Consider the following 22,234-nt stretch of genomic DNA (forward strand, 5'->3'; position numbering starts at 1 on the left):
AGCAGGACAGGGTAAGTTGAGCAGCAGGACAGGGTATAGGGTATGTTGAGCAGCAGGACAGGGTATAGGGTATGTTGAGCAGCAGGACAGGGTATAGGGTAAGTTGAGCAGCAGGACAGGGTATGTTGAGCAGCAGGACAGGGTATAGGGTAAGTTGAGCAGCAGGACAGGGTATGTTGAGCAGCAGGACAGGGTATAGGGTAAGTTGAGCAGCAGGACAGGGTATAGGGTAAGTTGAGCAGCAGGACAGGGTATAGGGTAAGTTGAGCAGCAGGAAAGGGTATGGGGTAAGTTGAGCAGCAGGACAGGGTATGGGGTATGTTGAGCAGCAGGACAGGGTATGGGGTATGTTGAGCAGCAGGACATGGTATGGGGTATGTTGAGCTGCAGGACAGTGTATAGGGTAAGTTGAGCAGCAGGACAGGGTATGGGTATGTTGAGCTGCAGGACAGGGTATGGGTATGTTGAGCAGCAGGACAGGGTATGGGTATGTTGAGCTGCAGGACAGGGTATGGGGTATGTTGAGCAGCAGGACAGGGTATGGGGTATGTTGAGCAGACTTAGACTTAGATAAAAATCCGGAACGTTCCGTATTTCACTGAAAGAATAAACGTCTTGTTTTCGAGATGATAGTTTCCGAATTCAACCATATTAATGACCTAAGGATCGTATTTCTGTGTGCTATCATGCTATAATTAAGTCTATGATTTGAAAGAGCAGTCTGACTGAGTGATGGTAGGCAGCAGCAGGCTCGTAAGCATTCATTCAAACAGCACTTTTGTGCGTTTGCCAGCAGCACTTCGCAAGCACAGCGCGGTTTATGACATCAAGCCTATCAACTCCCGAGATTAGGCTGGTGTAACCGATGTGAAATGGCTAGCTAGTTAGCGGGGTGCGCGCTAATAGCGTTTCAAACATCACTCGCTCTGAGACTTGGAGTGGTTGTTCCCCTTGCTCTGCATGGGTAACGCTGCTTCGAGGGTGGCTGTTGTCGTTGTGTTCCTGGTTCGAGGGACGGAAGCTATACTGTTACACTGGCAATACTAAAGTGCCCATTAGAACATCCAATAGTCAAAGGTTAATGAAATACAAATGGTATAGAGAGAAATAGTCCTATAATTCCCATAATAACTACAACCTAAAACTTCTTACCTGGGAATATTGAAGACCACCAGGAACCACCAGCTTTCATGTTTTGAGCAAGGAACTTAAACGTTAGCTTTCTTACATGGCACATATTGCACTTTTACTTTCTTCTCCAACACATTGTTTTTTCATTATTTAAACCAAATTGAATATGTTCATTATTTATTTGAGGCTAAATTGATTTTATTGATGTATTATATCAAGTTAAAATAAGTGTTCATTCAGTATTGTTGTAATTGTCATTATTACAAAAATAAATAAATAAATTGTCCGATTAATCGGTATCGGCTTTTTGTGGTCCTCCAATAATCTTCCCCATTGTCCCCTGGGTATTTAAACCTGTGTTTTCTGTCTGTCTTGCATGTTCCAAGTCAACCAGCGTGTTTTTTCCTGTGCTCCTGCCTTTTCTATTCTCTTTTTGTAGTCCTCCCGGTTTTGACCCTTGCCTGTTTTCTGGACTCTGTACCCGCCTGCCTGACCATTCTGCCTGCCCTGACCTCGAACCTGTCTGCCACTCTGTACCTCCTGGACTCTGAACTGGTTTTGACCTTTTGCCTGTCCACGACCATTCTCTTGCCTACCCCTTTTGGATTATTAATACACATCAAAGACTCAAACAATCTGCCTCCCGTGTCTGCATCTGTGTCTCGCCTTGTGCCCTTATAACTTGAGACTTGACTTGGGACTTGACTTGTGACTTGAGACTTAAGACTTGATTTGAGACTTGACTTGAGACTTGTCGGTCTTGACTTGAGTCTTGATTTGGGACTTACTTGTAAAATAATGACTTGGTCCCACCTCTGCTGAGTACCACTCTTCATATTTTCAAGCATAGTGGTGGCTGCATCATGTTATGAATATCCTCATCATCGGCAAGGACTAGGTAGTTCTTTGGGGGGATAAAAATAAACGGAATAGAGCTAGGCACAGACAAAATCCTAGAGGAAAACCTTGCTTGGTCTGCTTTCCAACAGACGGACTGCACCTTTCAGCAGGACAATAACCTAAAACACAAGGACAGAAATACACTGGAGTTTCTTTCCAAGAAGACACTGAATGTTCCTGAGTGGCCTAGTTACAGTTTGGACTTAATTTGGCTTAAATCTATGGCAAGACATGAAAATGGCTGTCTAGCAATGAACAACAACCAACTTGACAGAGCTTGAAGAGTTAAAAAAAAATGATAATGGGCAAATACTGTACAATCCAGGCGTGCGAAGCTCTTAGAGACACAGAATTACTCACATCTGTAATCGCTGCCAAAGGTTATTCTAACACGTATTGACTCAGGGGGTTGAATACTTATTTAATCAAGATACCGTATATTAGTGTTTTATTTTTCATAAATGTTTTTGAAATTATAGAATTTTTCTTCCACTTTAACATTACAGAGTATTTTGTGTAGATAATTATTTTTTAAAGTATCTGTGTGTGTGAGTTGAGGCTAACCACATTGGAAAATGTGCGGTAATACCGCAGATCAAATACAGGCAACCCTGTGTAACTTCACTTATAAATCTCTGCAAAAGAGCAGGATATTTCATGCCTTGTTGATCTGCACGCATATGCAAACGCACACACATGAGCCCCTATGGGGGAAGCTTTAACCAGAGGTTGAGGGTTAGAGAGGGTAACGGTAGTATGGGACAGACTGGGTCAGAGAAAGCTCATTTCCTCTATTAAGCTCAAATTATCTGCTTTATCAGCCTAACAGCAATCAATGATCTGCTCTATCTGCCTAACAGCAATCAATGATCTGCTCTATCTGCCCAGCAGCAATAAATGATCTGCTCTATCAGCCTAACAGCAAACAATGATCTTCTCTATCTGCCCAGCAGCAATAAATTGTCTGCTCTATCTGCCTAACAGCAATAAATGATCTGCTCTATCTGCCTAACAGCAATAAATGATCTGCTCTATCTGCCTAACAGCAATAAATGATCTTCTCTATCTGCCCAGCAGCAATAAATTGTCTGATCTATCTGCCTAACAGCAATACATTATCTGCTCTATCTGCCTAACAGCAATAAATTATCTGCTCTATCAGCCTAACAGCAATAAATTATCTGCTCTATCTATCAGCCTAACAACAATCAATGATCTGCTATATCTGCCTAACAGCAATCAATTATCTACTCTAGAGAAGGGAAGAACAGAGGGAAAACACAGTCCTCTCCAGAGAGAAGGGAAGAACAGAGAGAAAACACAGTCCTCTCCAGAGAGAAGGGAAGAACAGAGAGAAAACACAGTCCTCTCCAGAGAGAACGGAAGAACAGAGGGAAAACACAGTCCTCTCCAGAGAGAAGGGAAGAACAGAGGGAAAACACAGTCCTCTCCAGAGAGAAGAGGAGAACAGAGGGAAAACACAGTCCTCTCCAGAGAGAAGGGAAGAACAGAGGGAAAACACAGTCCTCTCCAGAGAGAAGAGGAGAACAGAGGGAAAACACAGTCCTCTCCAGAGAGAAGGGAAGAACAGAGAGAAAACACAGTCCTCTCCAGAGAGAAGGGAAGAACAGAGGAAAACACAGTCCTCTCCAGAGAGAAGGGAAGAACAGAGGGAAAACACAGTCCTCTCCAGAGAGAAGGGAAGAACAGAGGGAAAACACAGTCCTCTCCAGAGAGAAGGGAAGAACAGAGGGAAAACACAGTCCTCTCCAGAGAGAAGGGAAGAACAGAGGGAAAACACAGTCCTCTCCAGAGAGAAGGGAAGAACAGAGGGAAAACACAGTCCTCTCCAGAGAGAAGGGAAGAACAGAGAGAAAACACAGTCCTCTCCAGAGAGAAGGGAAGAACAGAGGGAAAACACAGTCCTCTCCAGAGAGAAGGGAAGAACAGAGAGAAAACACAGTCCTCTCCAGAGAGAAGGGAAGAACAGAGAGAAGGGAAGAACAGAGGGAAAACACAGTCCTCTCCAGAGAGAAGGGAAGAACAGAGAGAAGGGAAGAACAGAGAGAAGGGAAGAACAGAGGGAAAACACAGTCCTCTCCAGAGAGAAGGGAAGAACAGAGAGAAGGGAAGAACAGAGAGAAGGGAAGAACAGAGGGAAAACACAGTCCTCTCCAGTGGGAAGGGAAGAACAGAGGGAAAACACAGTCCTCTCCAGAGAGAAGAGTAGAACAGAGGGAAAACACAGTCCTCTCCAGAGAGAAGAGGAGAACAGAGGGAAAACACAGTCCTCTCCAGAGAGAAGGGAAGAACAGAGAGAAAACACAGTCCTCTCCAGAGAGAAGGGAAGAACAGAGGAAAACACAGTCCTCTCCAGAGAGAAGGGAAGAACAGAGGGAAAACACAGTCCTCTCCAGAGAGAAGGGAAGAACAGAGGAAAACACAGTCCTCTCCAGAGAGAAGGGAAGAACAGAGGGAAAACACAGTCCTCTCCAGAGAGAACAGAAGAACAGAGGGAAAACACAGTCCTCTCCAGAGAGAAGGAAGAACAGAGGGAAAACACAGTCCTCTCCAGAGAGAAGAACAGAGGGAAAACACAGGGAAGAACAGAGGGAAAACACAGTCCTCTCCAGAGAGAAGGGAAGAACAGAGAAAACACAGTCCTCTCCAGAGAGAAGGGAAGAACAGAGGGAAAACACAGTCCTCTCCAGAGAGAAGGGAAGAACAGAGGGAAAACACAGTCCTCTCCAGAGAGAAGGGAAGAACAGAGGGAAAACACAGTCCTCTCCAGAGAGAAGGGAAGAACAGAGGGAAAACACAGTCCTCTCCAGAGAGAAGGGAAGAACAGAGAGAGGGAACAGAGGGAAAAACAGTCCTCTCCAGAGAAGGGAAGAACAGAGGAAAACACAGTCCTCTCCAGAGAGAAGGGAAGAACAGAGAGAAAACACAGTCCTCTCCAGAGAGAAGGGAAGAACAGAGGGAAAACACAGTCCTCTCCAGAGAGAAGGGAAGAACAGAGGGAAAACACAGTCCTCTCCAGAGAGAAGGGAAGAACAGAGGGAAAACACAGTCCTCTCCAGAGAGAAGGGAAGAACAGAGAGAAAACACAGTCCTCTCCAGAGAGAAGGGAAGAACAGAGGAAAACACAGTCCTCTCCAGAGAGAAGGGAAGAACAGAGGGAAAACACAGTCCTCTCCAGAGAGAAGGGAAGAACAGAGGAAAACACAGTCCTCTCCAGAGAGAAGGGAAGAACAGAGGGAAAACACAGTCCAGTCCTCTCCAGAGAGAAGGGAAGAACAGAGGGAAAACACAGTCCTCTCCAGAGAGAAGGGAAGAACAGAGGGAAAACACAGTCCTCTCCAGAGAGAAGGGAAGAACAGAGAGAAAACACAGTCCTCTCCAGAGAGAAGGGAAGAACAGAGGGAAAACACAGTCCTCTCCAGAGAGAAGGGAAGAACAGAGAGAAAACACAGTCCTCTCCAGAGAGAAGGGAAGAACAGAGGGAAGAACAGAGGAAAACACAGTCCTCTCCAGAGAAGGGAAGAACAGAGGAAGAACAGAGGGAAAACACAGTCCTCTCCAGAGAGAAGGGAAGAACAGAGAGAAGGGAAGAACAGAGGGAAAACACAGTCCTCTCCAGTGAGAAGGGAAGAACAGAGGAAAACACAGTCCTCTCCAGAGAGAAGAAGAACAGAGGAAAACACAGTCCTCTCCAGAGAGAAGAGGAGAACAGAGGGAAAACACAGTCCTCTCCAGAGAGAAGGGAAGAACAGAGAGAAGAGAAGAACAGAGGAAAACACAGTCCTCTCCAGAGAGAAGGGAAGAACAGAGGGAAAACACAGTCCTCTCCAGAGAGAAGGGAAGAACAAGGGAAAACACAGTCCTCTCCAGAGAGAAGGGAAGAACAGAGGGAAAACACAGTCCTCTCCAGAGAGAAGGGAAGAACAGAGAGGAAAACACAGTCCTCCCCAGAGAGAAGGGAAGAACAGAGGAAAACACAGTCCTCTCCAGAGAGAAGGGAAGAACAGAGGAAAACACAGTCCTCTCCAGAGGGAAGGGAAGAACAGAGAGAAGGGAAGAACAGAGGGAAAACACAGTCCTCTCCAGAGAGAAGGGAAGAACAGAGGAAAAGACACAGAGAGAAGGGAAGAACAGAGGGAAAACACAGTCCTCTCCAGAGAGAAGGAAGAACAGAGGGAAAACACAGTCCTCTCCAGAGAGAAGGGAAGAACAGAGGGAAAACACAGTCCTCTCCAGAGAGAAGGGAAGAACAGAGGAAAACACAGTCCTCTCCAGAGAGAAGAGGAGAACAGAGGGAAAACACAGTCCTCTCCAGAGAGAAGGGAAGAACAGAGAGAAAACACAGTCCTCTCCAGAGAGAAGGGAAGAACAGAGGGAAAACACAGTCCTCTCCAGAGAGAAGGGAAGAACAGAGAGAAAACAGAGTCCTCTCCAGAGAGAAGGGAAGAACAGAGGGAAAACACAGTCCTCTCCAGAGAGAAGGGAAGAACAGAGGGAAAACACAGTCCTCTCCAGAGAGAAGGGAAGAACAGAGGGAAAACACAGTCCTCTCCAGAGAGAAGAGAAGAACAGAGGGAAAACACAGTCCTCTCCAGAGAGAAGGGAAGAACAGAGGGAAAACACAGTCCTCTCCAGAGAGAAGGGAAGAACAGAGGGAAAACACAGTCCTCTCCAGAGAGAAGGGAAGAACAGAGAGAAAACACAGTCCTCTCCAGAGAGAAGGGAAGAACAGAGGGAAAACACAGTCCTCTCCAGAGAGAAGGGAAGAACAGAGGGAAAACACAGTCCTCTCCAGAGAGAAGGGAAGAACAGAGAGAAGGGAAGAACAGAGGGAAAACACAGTCCTCTCCAGAGAGAAGGGAAGAACAGAGAGAAGGGAAGAACAGAGAGAAGGGAAGAACAGAGGGAAAACACAGTCCTCTCCAGAGAGAAGGGAAGAACAGAGAGGGAAGAACAGAGAGAAGGAAGAACAGAGGGAAAACACAGTCCTCTCCAGAGGGAAGGGAAGAACAGAGGAAAACACAGTCCTCTCCAGAGAGAAGAGGAGAACAGAGGGAAAACACAGTCCTCTCCAGAGAGAAGAAGAACAGAGGGAAAACACAGTCCTCTCCAGAGAGAAGGGAAGAACAGAGAGAAGAGTAGAACAGAGGGAAAACACAGTCCTCTCCAGAGAGAAGGGAAGAACAGAGGGAAAACACAGTCCTCTCCAGAGGAAGGGAAGAACAGAGGGAAAACACAGTCCTCTCCAGAGAGAAGGGAAGAACAGAGGGAAAACACAGTCCTCTCCAGAGAGAAGGGAAGAACAGAGGGAAAACACAGTCCTCTCCAGAGAGAAGGGAAGAACAGAGGGAAAACACAGTCCTCTCCAGAGAGAAGGGAAGAACAGAGGGAAAACACAGTCCTCTCCAGAGAGAAGGGAAGAACAGAGGGAAAACACAGTCCTCTCCAGAGAAGGGAAGAACAGAAGGGAAGAACAGAGGGAAAACACAGTCCTCTCCAGAGAGAAGGAAGAACAGAGGGAAAACACAGTCCTCTCCAGAGAGAAGGGAAGAACAGAGGGAAAACACAGTCCTCTCCAGAAGGGAAGAACAGAGAGAAGAACAGAGGAAAACACAGTCCTCTCCAGAGAGAAGGGAGAACAGAGGGAAAACACAGTCCTCTCCAGAGAGAAGGGAAGAACAGGGAGAAGAGTAGAACAGAGAGAAAACACAGTCCTCTCCAGAGAGAAGGGAAGAACAGAGGGAAAACACAGTCCTCTCCAGAGAGAAGGGAAGAACAGAGGGAAAACACAGTCCTCTCCAGAGAGAAGGGAAGAACAGAGGGAAAACACAGTCCTCTCCAGAGAGAAGGGAAGAACAGAGGGAAAACACAGTCCTCTCCAGAGAGAAGGGAAGAACAGAGGGAAAACACAGTCCTCTCCAGAGAGAAGGGAAGAACAGAGGGAAAACACAGTCCTCTCCAGAGGGAAGGGAAGAACAGAGAGAAGGGAAGAACAGAGGGAAAACACAGTCCTCTCCAGAGAGAAGGGAAGAACAGAGAGAAAACACAGTCCTCTCCAGAGAGAAGAGGAGAACAGAGGGAAAACACAGTCCTCTCCAGAGAGAAGGGAAGAACAGAGAGAAGGGAAGAACAGAGGAAAACACAGTCCTCTCCAGAGAGAAGGGAAGAACAGAGGGAAAACACAGTCCTCTCCAGAGAGAAGGGAAGAACAGAGGGAAAACACAGTCCTCTCCAGAGGAAGGGAAGAACAGAGGGAAAACACAGTCCTCTCCAGAGAGAAGGGAAGAACAGAGGAAAACACAGTCCTCTCCAGAGAGAAGGGAAGAACAGAGGAAAACACAGTCCTCTCCAGAGAGAAGGGAAGAACAGAGGGAAAACACAGTCCTCTCCAGAGAGAAGGGAAGAACAGAGAGAAAACACAGTCCTCTCCAGAGAGAAGGGAAGAACAGAGGGAAAACACAGTCCTCTCCAGAGAGAAGGGAAGAACAGAGAGAAAACACAGTCCTCTCCAGAGGGAAGAACAGAGGGAAAACACAGTCCTCTCCAGAGAGAAGGGAAGAACAGAGGGAAAACACAGTCCTCTCCAGAGAGAAGGGAAGAACAGAGGAAAACACAGTCCTCTCCAGAGAGAAGAGAAGAACAGAGGAAAACACAGTCCTCTCCAGAGAGAAGGGAAGAACAGAGGAAAACACAGTCCTCTCCAGAGAGAAGGGAAGAACAGAGGGAAAACACAGTCCTCTCCAGAGAGAAGGGAAGAACAGAGGGAAAACACAGTCCTCTCCAGAGAGAAGGGAAGAACAGAGGGAAAACACAGTCCTCTCCAGAGAGAAGGGAATAACAGAGAGAAAACACAGTCCTCTCCAGAGAGAAGGGAAGAACAGAGAGAAGGGAAGAACAGAGGGAAAACACAGTCCTCTCCAGAGAGAAGGGAAGAACAGAGAGAAGGGAAGAACAGAGAGAAGGGAAGAACAGAGGGAAAACACAGTCCTCTCCAGAGAGAAGGGAAGAACAGAGAGAAGGGAAGAACAGAGAGAAGGGAAGAACAGAGGGAAAACACAGTCCTCTCCAGTGGGAAGGGAAGAACAGAGGGAAAACACAGTCCTCTCCAGAGAGAAGAGTAGAACAGAGGGAAAACACAGTCCTCTCCAGAGAGAAGAGGAGAACAGAGGGAAAACACAGTCCTCTCCAGAGAGAAGGGAAGAACAGGGAGAAGAGTAGAACAGAGAGAAAACACAGTCCTCTCCAGAGAGAAGGGAAGAACAGAGGGAAAACACAGTCCTCTCCAGAGGGAAGGGAAGAACATAGGGAAAACACAGTCCTCTCCAGAGAGAAGGGAAGAACAGAGGGAAAACACAGTCCTCTCCAGAGAGAAGGGAAGAACAGAGGGAAAACACAGTCCTCCCCAGAGAGAAGGGAAGAACAGAGGGAAAACACAGTCCTCTCCAGAGAGAAGGGAAGAACAGAGGGAAAACACAGTCCTCTCCAGAGGGAAGGGAAGAACAGAGAGAAGGGAAGAACAGAGGGAAAACACAGTCCTCTCCAGAGGGAAGGGAAGAACAGAGAGAAGGGAAGAACAGAGGGAAAACACAGTCCTCTCCAGAGAGAAGAGGAGAACAGAGGGAAAACACAGTCCTCTCCAGAGAGAAGGGAAGAACAGAGGGAAAACACCGTCTTCTCCAGAGAGAAGGGAAGAACAGAGAGAAGGGTAGAACAGAGGGAAAACACAGTCCTCTCCAGAGAGAAGGGAAGAACAGAGAGAAAAGACAGTCCTCTCCAGAGAGAAGGGAAGAACAGAGGGAAAACACAGTCCTCTCCAGAGAGAAGGGAAGAACAGAGAGAAAAGACAGTCCTCTCCAGAGAGAAGGGAAGAACAGAGGGAATCCACAGTCCTCATCCAGAGAGAAGGAAGAACAGAGGGAAAACACAGTCCTCTCCAGAGAGAAGGGAAGAACAGAGGGAAAACACAGTCCTCTCCAGACACAGGGAAGAACAGAGGGAAAACACAGTACTCCAGAGAGAAGAGTAGAACAGAGGAAAATTCAGTCCTCTCCAGAGAAGAAGAACAGGGAGAGGGAAGAACAGAGGGAAAACACAGTCCTCTCCAGAGAGAAGAGGAGAACAGAGGGAAAACACAGTCCTCTCCAGAGAGAAGGGAAGAACAGAGAGAAAACACAGTCCTCTCCAGAGAGAAGAGGAGAACAGAGGGAAAACACAGTCCTCTCCAGAGAGAAGGGAAGAACAGAGAGAAAACACAGTCCTCTAGTAAAAAAAGGATAGAATAAAAGAAAGGGAAAGAAACAGGGTGAGATGAGGGAATGAGAGGAGCACTGAGGAACACTGAAGAGGGAAAGATTGAAGCAGGGAAAGTGCTGTTTAGTGGAGTTCTAAAATACGCTTGTCCCTACTTACCTCTCTGTGTTGTTCATCCCCTCTGCCCCTCTCCACCCCTTCTCTTCCACAGTGAGACAGAGAGAATACGTCTGGCCTTGGAGAGTTATTCAACTCTTTATGTCACAAACATTGTCTGCATTAGGAGACATTGAAAACATTCCCAAACATTCATGTCCACAAACTCTGAGTGCTACAGTATATAAACTAGAACACAAAGACCCCGTTCCTCTCTCATCACTTGTCATTTAACATAAAAATCCTCTCCGCCTCTCTCTCCCCTCTCGTCTCTCTAAAGAATGTAACCTACAGAAAAGGGTTTTGTTAGAATCAAAGCTGAGAGCATTACTGTCCTCGGTCCAATATTACACTACAATACAACAGACAGAGTGTATTCCAGAACTACATGAGTATAACTATGTTCGGAACACTGTGACTAAAGCTATTGTACTCCGTTTACAACAGCCACAACATACTAGTAGAGAGATCCACTGTCCTGATTCATCCCTTTACAGCAGCCACACAGAGGCAACATACTAGTAGAGAGATCCACTGTCCTGATTCATCCCTTTACAGCAGCCACACAGAGGCAACATACTAGTAGAGAGATCCACTGTCCTGATTCATCCCTTTACAACAGCCACATAGAGGCAACATACTAGTAGAGAGATCCACTGTCCTGATTCATCCCTTTACAGCAGCCACATAGAGGCAACATACTAGTAGAGATCCACTGTCCTGATTCATCCCTTTACAACAGCCACACAGAGGCAACATACTAGTAGAGAGATCCACTGTCCTGATTCATCCCTTTACAGCAGCCACACAGAGGCAACATACTAGTAGAGAGATCCACTGTCCTGATTCATCCCTTTACAGCAGCCACACAGAGGCAACATACTAGTAGAGAGATCCACTGTCCTGATTCATCCCTTTACAGCAGCCACACAGAGGCAACATACTAGTAGAGAGATCCACTGTCCTGATTCATCCCTTTACAACAGCCACACAGAGGCAACATACTAGTAGAGAGATCCACTGTCCTGATTCATCCCTTTACAGCAGCCACACAGAGGCAACATACTAGTAGAGAGATCCACTGTCCTGATTCATCCCTTTACAGCAGCCACACAGAGGCAACATACTAGTAAAGAGATCCACTGTCCTGATTCATCCCTTTACAGTCAGCCAGCCAGTCCTGATTCATCCCTTTACAGGCAACATACCAGTCAGTCAGCCAGCCAGATCCACTGTCCTGATTCATCCCCAGCCACACCCAGCCAGCCAGTCACCCAGCCAGCACACAGAGGCAACATACTAGTAGTCAAGAGATCCAGTCCAGTCCACTGTCCTCAGTCAGCCAGCCAGTCACCCAGCCAGACACCCAGACAGTCAGCCAGCCAGTCACCCAGCCAGCCAGTCAGCCCCAGCCAGTCAGTCACCCAGCCAGTCAGTCAGCCAGCCAGTCACCCAGCCAGTCAGTCAGCCAGCCAGTCACCCAGCCAGCCAGTCAGTCAGCCAGCCAGTCACCCAGCCAGTCAGTCAGACAGTGAACCAGCCAGCTACCCAGCCAGCCAGTCAGCCAGCCAGCCAGTCACCCAGCCAGTCAGTCACCCAGCCAGTGCTCAGTTTAAACCGGATAATGACAGGCGTTGCGCTCCAAATAACACCAAGCCATTTTCCACTTTGGTGTACATCGATTCACTATCATGACCACCGTCCTCTAATATACACACACACACTTGATGTCTGTCTGTGTTGACAGATGGAGGGGCTATACAGAACTCTGTCTCCTCACAAAGCTGTACACACACACACACACACACACACACACACACACACACACACACACACACACACACACACACACACACACACACACACACACACACACACACACACACACACACACACACACACACACACACACACACACACACACACACACACACACACACACACACACACACACACACGTGACAGTGCCCAGCATGAGATCTGATGGCTTGCGAAGTCTGTCAGTGTATGTGATAGTGTTTGTGTGTGTCCATTAGGACCCTTGCACCTGGCAGCACAATAGAGGGACAGATTGGCACAGCAGACAGGCTCTGTTGCGCCACTCGCTCTCTGACCCTCATTGTCACCCCAGTGGCTCGGAATGCATCTCAGGGAGGTGTGGCTCGGAGTGTCTCAGGGAGGTGGGCTCGGAGTGTGTCTCAGGGAGGTGTGGCTCGGAGTGTGTCTCAGGGAGGTGTGGTTCGGAGTGTCTCAGGGAGGTGTGGGTCGGAATGCATCTCAGGGAGGTGGGCTCGGAGTGTGTCTCAGGGAGGTGTGGCTCGGAGTGTGTCTCAGGGAGGTGTGGCTCGGAGTGTGTCTCAGGGAGGTGTGGTTCGGAGTGTGTCTCAGGGAGGTGTGGCTCGGAGTGTGTCTCAGGGAGGTGTGGTTCGGAGTGTCTCAGGGAGGTGTGGGTCGGAATGCATCTCAGGGAGGTGGGCTCGGAGTGTGTCTCAGGGAGGTGTGGCTCGGAGTGTGTCTCAGGGAGGTGTGGTTTGGAGTGTGTCTCATGGAGGTGTGGCTCAGAGTGTCTCAGGGAGGTGTGGCTCAGAGTGCATCTCAGGGAGGTATGGCTCGCAGTGTGTCTCAGGGAGGTGTGGCTCGGAGTGTATCTCAGGGAGGTGTGGCTCGGAGTGTGTCTCAGGGAGGTGTGGCTCGGAGTGCATCTCAGGGAGGTGTGGCTTGGAGTGCATCTCAGGGAGGTGTGGCTCGTAGTGTGTCTCAGGCAGTTGTGGCTTAATTTATCTTTTCATATCAGAATTGTATGCTAAAATGTACATTACCGGTCAAGTTTTGGAAAACCTACTCATTCAAGAGGTTTTCTTTATTTTTACTATTTTCTACATTGTAGAATATTAGTGAAGACATCAAAACTAAGAAATAACACATATGGAATCATGTAGTAACCAAAAAAGTGTTAAACTTATCAAAATATATTTAATATTTGAGATCCTTCAAATAGCCATCCTTTGCCTTGATGACAGCTTTGCACACTCTTGACATTCTCTCAACCAGCTTTCATGAGGTAGTCACCTGGAATGCATTTCAATTAAAAGCTGTACCTTCTTAAAAGTTAAATTGTGGAATGTCTTTCCTTCTTAATGTGTTTGAGCCAATCAGTTTTGTTTTGACAGGGTAAGGGAGGTATACAGAAGAGCCCTACTTGGTAAAAGACCAAGGCCATATTATGGAAAGAACAGCTCAAATAAGCAAAGAGAAACAACAGTCCATCATTACTTTAAGACATGAAGGTCAGGCAATACGGAACATTTCCAGAACTTTGAAAGTTTCTTCAACTGCAGTCGCAAAAACCATCAAGTGCTGTGATGAAACTGGCTCTCATGAAACTGGCTGTGATGAAACTGGCTCTCATGAAACTGGCTCTCATGAAACTGGCTGTGATGAAACTGGCTGTGATGAAACTGGCTCTGATGAAACTGGCTGTGATGAAACTGGCTCTCATGAAACTGGCTGTGATGAAACTGGCTCTCATGAAACTGGCTGTGATGAAACTGGCTGTGATGAAACTGGCTGTGATGAAACTGGCTCTCATGAAACTGGCTGTGATGAAACTGGCTGTGATGAAACTGGCTGTGATGAAACTGGCTCTCATGAAACTGGCTGTGATGAAACTGGCTCTCATGAAACTGGCTCTCATGAAACTGGCTGTGATGAAACTGGCTCTCATGAAACTGGCTGTGATGTAACTGGCTGTGATGAAACTGGCTGTGATGAAACTGGCTGTGATGAAACTGGCTCTGATGAAACTGGCTCTCATGAAACTGGCTGTGATGAAACTGGCTCTCATGAAACTGGCTCTCATGAAACTGGCTGTGATGAAACTGGCTCTCATGAAACTGTCTCTCATGAAACTGGCTCTGATGAAGCTGGCTCTCATGAAACTGGCTCTCATGAGGACAGCCACAGGAAAGGAAGACCCAGACTGACCTCTGCTGCAGAGGATATGTTCATTAGTTACCAGCCACAGAAATTGCAGCCCAAATAAATGCTTCACAGAGTTCAAGTAACAGACACATCTCAACATCAACTGTTCAGAGGATACTGGGTGAATCATGCCTTCATGGTCGAATTTCTGCAAAGAAACTACAACTAAAGGACACAAATAAGAAGAAGAGACTTGCTTGGGCCAAGAAACATGAGCAATGGACATTAGACCGGTGGAAATATATCCTTTGGTCTGGAGTCCAAATAGGAGATTTTTGGTTCCAACCGCAGTGTCTTTGTGAGATGCTGTGTGGGTGAACGGATGATCTCTGCATGTGTATTTCCCATCGTAAAGCATGGAGGAGGAGGTGTTATGATGTGGGTGAACGGATGATCTCTGCATGTGTATTTCCCATCGTAAAGCATGGAGGAGGAGGTGTTATGATGTGGGTGAACGGATTATCTCTGCATGTGTATTTCCCATCGTAAAGCATGGAGGAGGAGGTGTTATGATGTGGGTGAACGGATGATCTCTGCATGTGTATTTCCCACCGTAAAGCATGGAGGAGGAGGTGTCATGGTGTGGAGGAGCTTTGCTGGTGACACTGTCTGTGATTTACAGTGGTTGCACAAAGAATTGAAGGAACTGTGATTTACAGTGGTTGCACAAAGAATTGAAGGAAGGGGTGCCAACAATTGTAGCACACATATATTTGAGGAAAAAAAATGTTTCTTTCAATTATTTTACCTTAATTAAAAGCCTGTTCTGCTCATATTTACCAAGGGTGCCAATATTAGTGGAGGGCACTGTAAAGTATTTAGATTTCAAGGCACATGTAACCAGCATGGGTACCACAGCATTCTGCAGCGATACATCATCCCATCTGGTTTGGGCTTAGTGGGACTATCATTTGTTAATCAACAGGACAATGACCCAACACACCTCCAGGCTGTTTAAGGGCTATTTGACCAAGAAGGAGAGTGATGGAGTGCTGCATCTGATGACCTGGCCTCCACAATCACTCAACCTCAACCCAATTGAGATGGTTTGGGATTGTCACGACTCCTACCGAAGGTGGCTCCCCTTCCCGTTCGGGTGGCCCTCGGCGGTCGTCGTCACCGGCCTACTAACTGCCACTGATTCTTTCCTCCCCTCCTTATCTGTTTATTGGTTACACCTGTTGTTTATTAGGTGATTAGTTGGGCTTTATTAGCCAGCCGGCCCGCCTGCTCTTTGTGCGGGAATGTTTGTGTGACTAGTGTGCACGTTTGAGGTTAACGTGTTTCCTGTTGGTGGGTTTTTTGCTGGACTGTTTTTGTCCCCGTGTTTGGGGCATTTGTTTTTGTGTGCGCCCTGTGTTTTCGTGGGGTGGCTTATGTTCGCCGTTTGTGCATTAAATAGCACTACCCTGAACTCTCTGCTTCCTGCGCCTGACTTCGCACCCACTACACCCAGATCGTTACAGGGATGAGTTGGACCGCAGAGTGAAGGAAAAGCAGCCAACCAGTGCTTTGCATATGTGATATGTGACCCAACCAGGGTTAACTGCACAGTGTGTTAGGTCACAGGGGTTAAACTGGGTACTTAGGCCACCAGTAGCTGACACCATTGTGTGTGTCTGTCACTGTCAATGTTCGTCCTTCCGCGTGTTTGAGTGTGTTTGAGTGTGCGTGTACAAACAAGTGTGTGCGTATGTGTGTATAAATATGAGAGTGAAAATGTGGAACCTTACATGTCCCCTTAGTAATGTGGGTACGGTATGCTTCTCACTCTCTCGCAATGTGTGTGTGTACGGTACCTAGCCAGTCGTTGAACTTCTTGACCTCAGAGGGCAGGCCCAGCTCAGTGAAGTCTCCCGTGTGGAGCAGCACGTCACCATAGGGCATCTGGATCCCATCTGTACGGGAGTGGGTGTCCGAAACACACACAAACCGCGTGTGTCCTGCTGGCTTAGGAGTGTCATACGGGGTAGGGTCCACCCTGAGAGAGAGAGAGAGAGAGAGAGAGAGAGAGAGAGAGAGAGAGAGAGAGAGAGAGAGAGGATAAAAAAGAGAAAAGAGAGGGAAAGAAATAAAATATAGAGAATAAAGCTGTATTCAGAGACTCATCCTGTCCTACAGTAGCTGTATTCAGAGACTCATCCTGTCCTACAGTAGCTGTAGTCAGAGACACATCCTGTCCTACAGTAGCTGTAGTGAGAGACTCATCCTGTCCTACAGTAGCTGTAGTCAGAGACACATCCTGTCCTACAGTAGCTGTAGTCAGAGACACATCCTGTCCTACAGTAGCTGTAGTCAGAGACTCATCCTGTCCTACAGTAGCTGTAGTCAGAGACACATCCTGTCCTACAGTAGCTGTAGTGAGAGACACATCCTGTCCTACAGTAGCTGTACTGAGAGACTCATCCTGTCCTACAGTAGCTGTAGTCAGAGACACATCCTGTCCTACAGTAGCTGTCATGAGAGACACATGCTGTCCTACAGTAGCTGTAGTCAGAGACACACAGTAGCTGTAGTCAGAGACACAGCTGTCATGAGAGACACACAGTCAGAGACACATCCTGTCCTACAGTAGCTGTAGTCAGAGACACATCCTGTCCTACAGTAGCTGTCATGAGAGACACATCCTGTCCTACAGTAGCTGTAGTCAGAGACACATCCTGTCCTACAGTAGCTGTAGTAGCTGTAGCTGTAATGAGAGACACATCCTGTCCTACAGTAGCTGTAGTCAGAGACACAGAGCTGTAGTGAGAGACACATCCTGTCCTACAGTAGCTGTAGTCAGAGACACATCCTGTCCTACAGTAGCTGTAGTCAGAGACACATCCTGTCCTACAGTAGCTATAGTGAGAGACACATCCTGTCCTACAGTAGCTGTAGTCAGAGACACATCCTGTCCTACAGTAGCTGTAGTGAGAGACTCATCCTGTCCTACAGTAGCTGTAGTCAGAGACACATCCGGTCCTACAGTAGATGTATTCAGAGACTCATCCTGTCCTACAGTAGCTGTAGTCAGAGACTCATCCTGTCCTACAGTAGCTGTAGTCAGAGACACATCCTGTCCTACAGTAGCTGTAGTGAGAGACACATCCTGTCCTACAGTAGTTGTAGTCAGAGACACATCCTGTTCTACAGTAGCTGTAGTCAGAGACACATCCTGTCCTACAGTAGCTGTCATGAGAGACACATGCTGTCCTACAGTAGCTGTCATCAAAGACACATCCTGTCCTACAATAGCTGTAGTCAGAGACACATCCTGTCCTACAGTAGCTGTATTCAGAGACACATCCTGTCCTACAGTAGCTGTAGTGAGAGACACATCCTGTCCTACAGTAGCTGTAGTCAGAGACACATCCTGTCCTACAGTAGCTGTAGTCAGAGACACATCCTGTCCTACAGTAGCTGTATTCAGAGACACATCCTGTCCTACAGTAGCTATAGTGAGAGACACATCCTGTCCTACAGTAGCTGTAGTGAGAGACACATCCTGTCCTACAGTAGCTGTAGTCAGAGACACATCCTGTCCTACAGTAGCTGTAGTGAGAGACTCATCCTGTCCTACAGTAGCTGTATTCAGAGACACATCCTGTCCTACAGTAGCTGTAGTCAGAGACACATCCTGTCCTACAGTAGCTGTAGTCAGAGACACATCCTGTCCTACAGTAGCTGTAGTGAGAGACTCATCCTGTCCTACAGTAGCTGTAGTCAGAGACACATCCTGTCCTACAGTAGCTGTATTCAGAGACACATCCTGTCCTACAGTAGCTGTACTCAGAGACACATCCTGTCCTACAGTAGCTGTATTCAGAGACTCATCCTGTCCTACAGTAGCTGTCATGAGAGACACATGCTGTCCTACAGTAGCTGTCATCAAAGACACATCCTGTCCTACAGTAGCTGTAGTCAGAGACACATCCTGTCCTACAGTAGCTGTAGTCAGAGACACATCCTGTCCTACAGTAGCTGTATTCAGAGACACATCCTGTCCTACAGTAGCTGTAGTGAGAGACACATCCTGTCCTACAGTAGTTGTAGTCAGAGACATATCCTGTCCTACAGTAGCTGTATTCAGAGACACATCCTGTCCTACAGTAGCTGTATTCAGAGACTCATCCTGTCCTACAGTAGCTGTCATGAGAGACACATGCTGTCCTACAGTAGCTGTCATCAAAGACACATCCTGTCCTACAGTAGCTGTAGTCAGAGACACATCCTGTCCTACAGTAGCTGTAGTCAGAGACACATCCTGTCCTACAGTAGCTGTAGTCAGAGACACATCCTGTCCTACAGTAGCTGTAGTCAGAGACACATCCTGTCCTACAGTAGCTGTATTCAGAGACACATCCTGTCCTACAGTAGCTGTATTCAGAAACACATCCTGTCCTACAGTAGCTGTAGTGAGAGACACATCCTGTCCTACAGTAGCTGTAGTGAGAGACACATCCTGTCCTACAGTAGCTGTAGTCAGAGACATATCCTGTCCTACAGTAGCTGTATTCAGAGACACATCCTGTCCTACAGTAGCTGTAGTCAGAGACACATCCTGTCCTACAGTAGCTGTAGTGAGAGACACATCCTGTCCTACAGTAGCTGTAGTGAGAGACACATCCTGTCCTACAGTAGCTGTAGTCAGAGACACATCCTGTCCTACAGTAGCTGTATTCAGAGACACATCCTGTCCTACAGTAGCTGTAGTCAGAGACACATCCTGTCCTACAGTAGCTGTCATCAAAGACACATCCTGTCCTACAGTAGCGGTAGTGAGAGACACATCCTGTCCTACAGTAGCTGTAGTCAGAGACACATCCTGTCCTACAGTAGCTGTAGTCAGAGACACATCCTGTCCTACAGTAGCTGTAGTGAGAGACACATCCTGTCCTACAGTAGCTCTATTCAGAGACTCATCCTGTCCTACAGTAGCTGTATTCAGAGACTCATCCTGTCCTACAGTAGCTGTAGTCAGAGACTCATCCTGTCCTACAGTAGCTGTAGTCAGAGACACATCCTGTCCTACAGTAGCTGTATTCAGAGACACATCCTGTTCTACAGTAGCTGTAGTGACACATCCTGTCCTACAGTAGCTGTAGTGACACATCCTGTCCTACAGTAGCTGTATTCAGAGACACATCCTGTCCTACAGTAGCTGTAGTGAGAGACACATCCTGTCCTACAGTAGCTGTAGTCAGAGACACATCCTGTACTACAGTAGCTGTAGTGAGAGACACATCCTGTCCTAGAGTAGCTGTATTCAGAGACACATCCTGTCCTACAGTAGCTGTATTCAGAGACACATCCTGTCCTACAGTAGCTGTATTCAGAGACTCATCCTGTCCTACAGTAGCTGTAGTCAGAGACACATCCTGTCCTACAGTAGCTGTAGTCAGAGACACATCCTGTCCTACAGTAGCTGTAGTCAGAGACACATCATGTCCTACAGTAGCTGTAGTCAGAGACACATCCTGTCCTACAGTAGCTGTAGTCAGAGACACATCCTGTCCTACAGTAGCTGTAGTCAGAGAAACATGCTGTCCTACAGTAGCTGTCATCAAAGACACATCCTGTCCTACAGTAGCTGTATTCAGAGACACATCCTGTCCTACAGTAGCTGTAGTGAGAGACACATCCTGTCCTACAGTAGCTGTAGTGAGAGACACATCCTGTAGTGAGAGACACATCCTGACCTACCGTAGCTGTAGTCAGAGACACATCCTGTACTACAGTAGCTGTATTCAGAGACACATCCTGTCCTACAGTAGCTGTAGTCAGAGACTCATCCTGTCCTACAGTAGCTGTAGTCAGAGACACATCCTGTCCTACAGTAGCTGTAGTGAGAGACTCATCCTGTCCTACAGTAGCTGTATTCAGAGACACATCCTGTCCTACAGTAGCTGTATTCAGAGACACATCCTGTCCTACAGTAGCTGTATTCAGAGACACATCCTGTCCTACAGTAGCTGTATTCAGAGACTCATCCTGTCCTACAGTAGCTGTAGTCAGAGACACATCCTGTCCTACAGTAGCTGTAGTCAGAGACACATCCTGTCCTACAGTAGCTGTAGTCAGAGACACATCCTGTCCTACAGTAGCTGTATTCAGAGACTCATCCTGTCCTACAGTAGCTGTAGTCAGAGACACATCCTGTCCTACATTAGCTGTAGTCAGAGACACATCCTGTCCTACAGTAGCTGTAGTCAGAGACACATCCTGTCCTACAGTAGCTGTCATGAGAGACACATGCTGTCCTACAGTAGCTGTAGTCAGAGACACATCCTGTCCTACAGTAGCTGTCATGAGAGACACATCCTGTCCTACAGTAGCTGTCAAAGACACATCCTGTCCTACAGTAGCTGTCATCAGAGACACATCCTGCTGTCCTACAGTAGCTGTAGTCAGAGACACATCCTGTCCTACAGTAGCTGTATTCAGAGACACATCCTGTCCTACAGTAGCTGTATTCAGAGACACATCCTGTCCTACAGTAGCTGTATCCTGTCCTACAGTGAGAGACACATGCTGTCCTACAGTAGCTGTAGTCAGAGACACATCCTGTCCTACAGTAGCTGTATTCAGAGACACATCCTGTCCTACAGTAGCTGTAGTCAGAGACACATCCTGTCCTACAGTAGCTGTATTCAGAGACACATCCTGTCCTACAGTAGCTGTATTCAGAGACACATCCTGTCCTACAGTAGCTGTATTCAGAGACACATCCTGTCCTACAGTAGCTGTAGTCAGAGACACATCCTGTCCTACAGTAGCTGTAGTCAGAGACACATCCTGTCCTACAGTAGCTGTATTCAGAGACACATCCTGTCCTACAGTAGCTGTAGTGAGAGACACATCCTGTCCTACAGTAGTTGTAGTCAGAGACATATCCTGTCCTACAGTAGCTGTATTCAGAGACACATCCTGTCCTACAGTAGCTGTAGTCAGAGACACATCCTGTCCTACAGTAGCTGTATTCAGAGACACATCCTGTCCTACAGTAGCTGTAGTCAGAGACACATCCTGTCCTACAGTAGCTGTCATCAAAGACACATCCTGTCCTACAGTAGCGGTAGTGAGAGACACATCCTGTCCTACAGTAGCTGTAGTCAGAGACACATCCTGTCCTACAGTAGCTGTATTCAGAGACACATCCTGTCCTACAGTAGCTGTATTCAGAGACACATCCTGTCCTACAGTAGCTGTATTCAGAGACACATCCTGTCCTACAGTAGCTGTATTCAGAGACACATCCTGTCCTACAGTAGCTGTAGTCAGAGACACATCCTGTCCTACAGTAGCTGTATTCAGAGACACATCCTGTCCTACAGTAGCTGTAGTGAGAGACACATCCTGTCCTACAGACACATCCTGTCCTACAGTAGCTGTAGTCAGAGACATATCCTGTCCTACAGTAGCTGTATTCAGAGACACATCCTGTCCTACAGTAGCTGTAGTCAGAGACACATCCTGTCCTACAGTAGCTGTATTCAGAGACACATCCTGTCCTACAGTAGCTGTAGTCAGAGACACATCCTGTCCTACAGTAGCTGTCATCAAAGACACATCCTGTCCTACAGTAGCGGTAGTGAGAGACACATCCTGTCCTACAGTAGCTGTAGTCAGAGACACATCCTGTCCTACAGTAGCTGTAGTCAGAGACACATCCTGTCCTACAGTAGCTGTAGTGAGAGACACATCCTGTCCTACAGTAGCTCTATTCAGAGACTCATCCTGTCCTACAGTAGCTGTAGTCAGAGACTCATCCTGTCCTACAGTAGCTGTAGTCAGAGACTCATCCTGTCCTACA

The 22,234-nt window shown here is 47.3% G+C and overlaps 1 protein-coding gene across 1 annotated transcript in view; it reads right to left on the reverse strand.

The window, feature by feature from the left end:
- Window positions 1-16,417, reverse strand: part of LOC127928662 (metallophosphoesterase MPPED2-like) — a 112,760-nt gene extending 96,343 nt beyond the window's left edge. The window contains exon 1 of the mRNA XM_052515833.1: window positions 16,239-16,417. Coding sequence (XP_052371793.1) covers window positions 16,239-16,326 — 88 coding nt within the window. The 5' untranslated portion in view covers window positions 16,327-16,417. The remainder of the gene's footprint in view (window positions 1-16,238) is intronic.
- Window positions 16,418-22,234: the final 5,817 nt, after the last annotated feature.

This window comes from Oncorhynchus keta, unplaced genomic scaffold, assembly GCF_023373465.1.
Source record: "Oncorhynchus keta strain PuntledgeMale-10-30-2019 unplaced genomic scaffold, Oket_V2 Un_scaffold_3208_pilon_pilon, whole genome shotgun sequence".
NCBI classification, from domain to species: domain Eukaryota; kingdom Metazoa; phylum Chordata; class Actinopteri; order Salmoniformes; family Salmonidae; genus Oncorhynchus; species Oncorhynchus keta.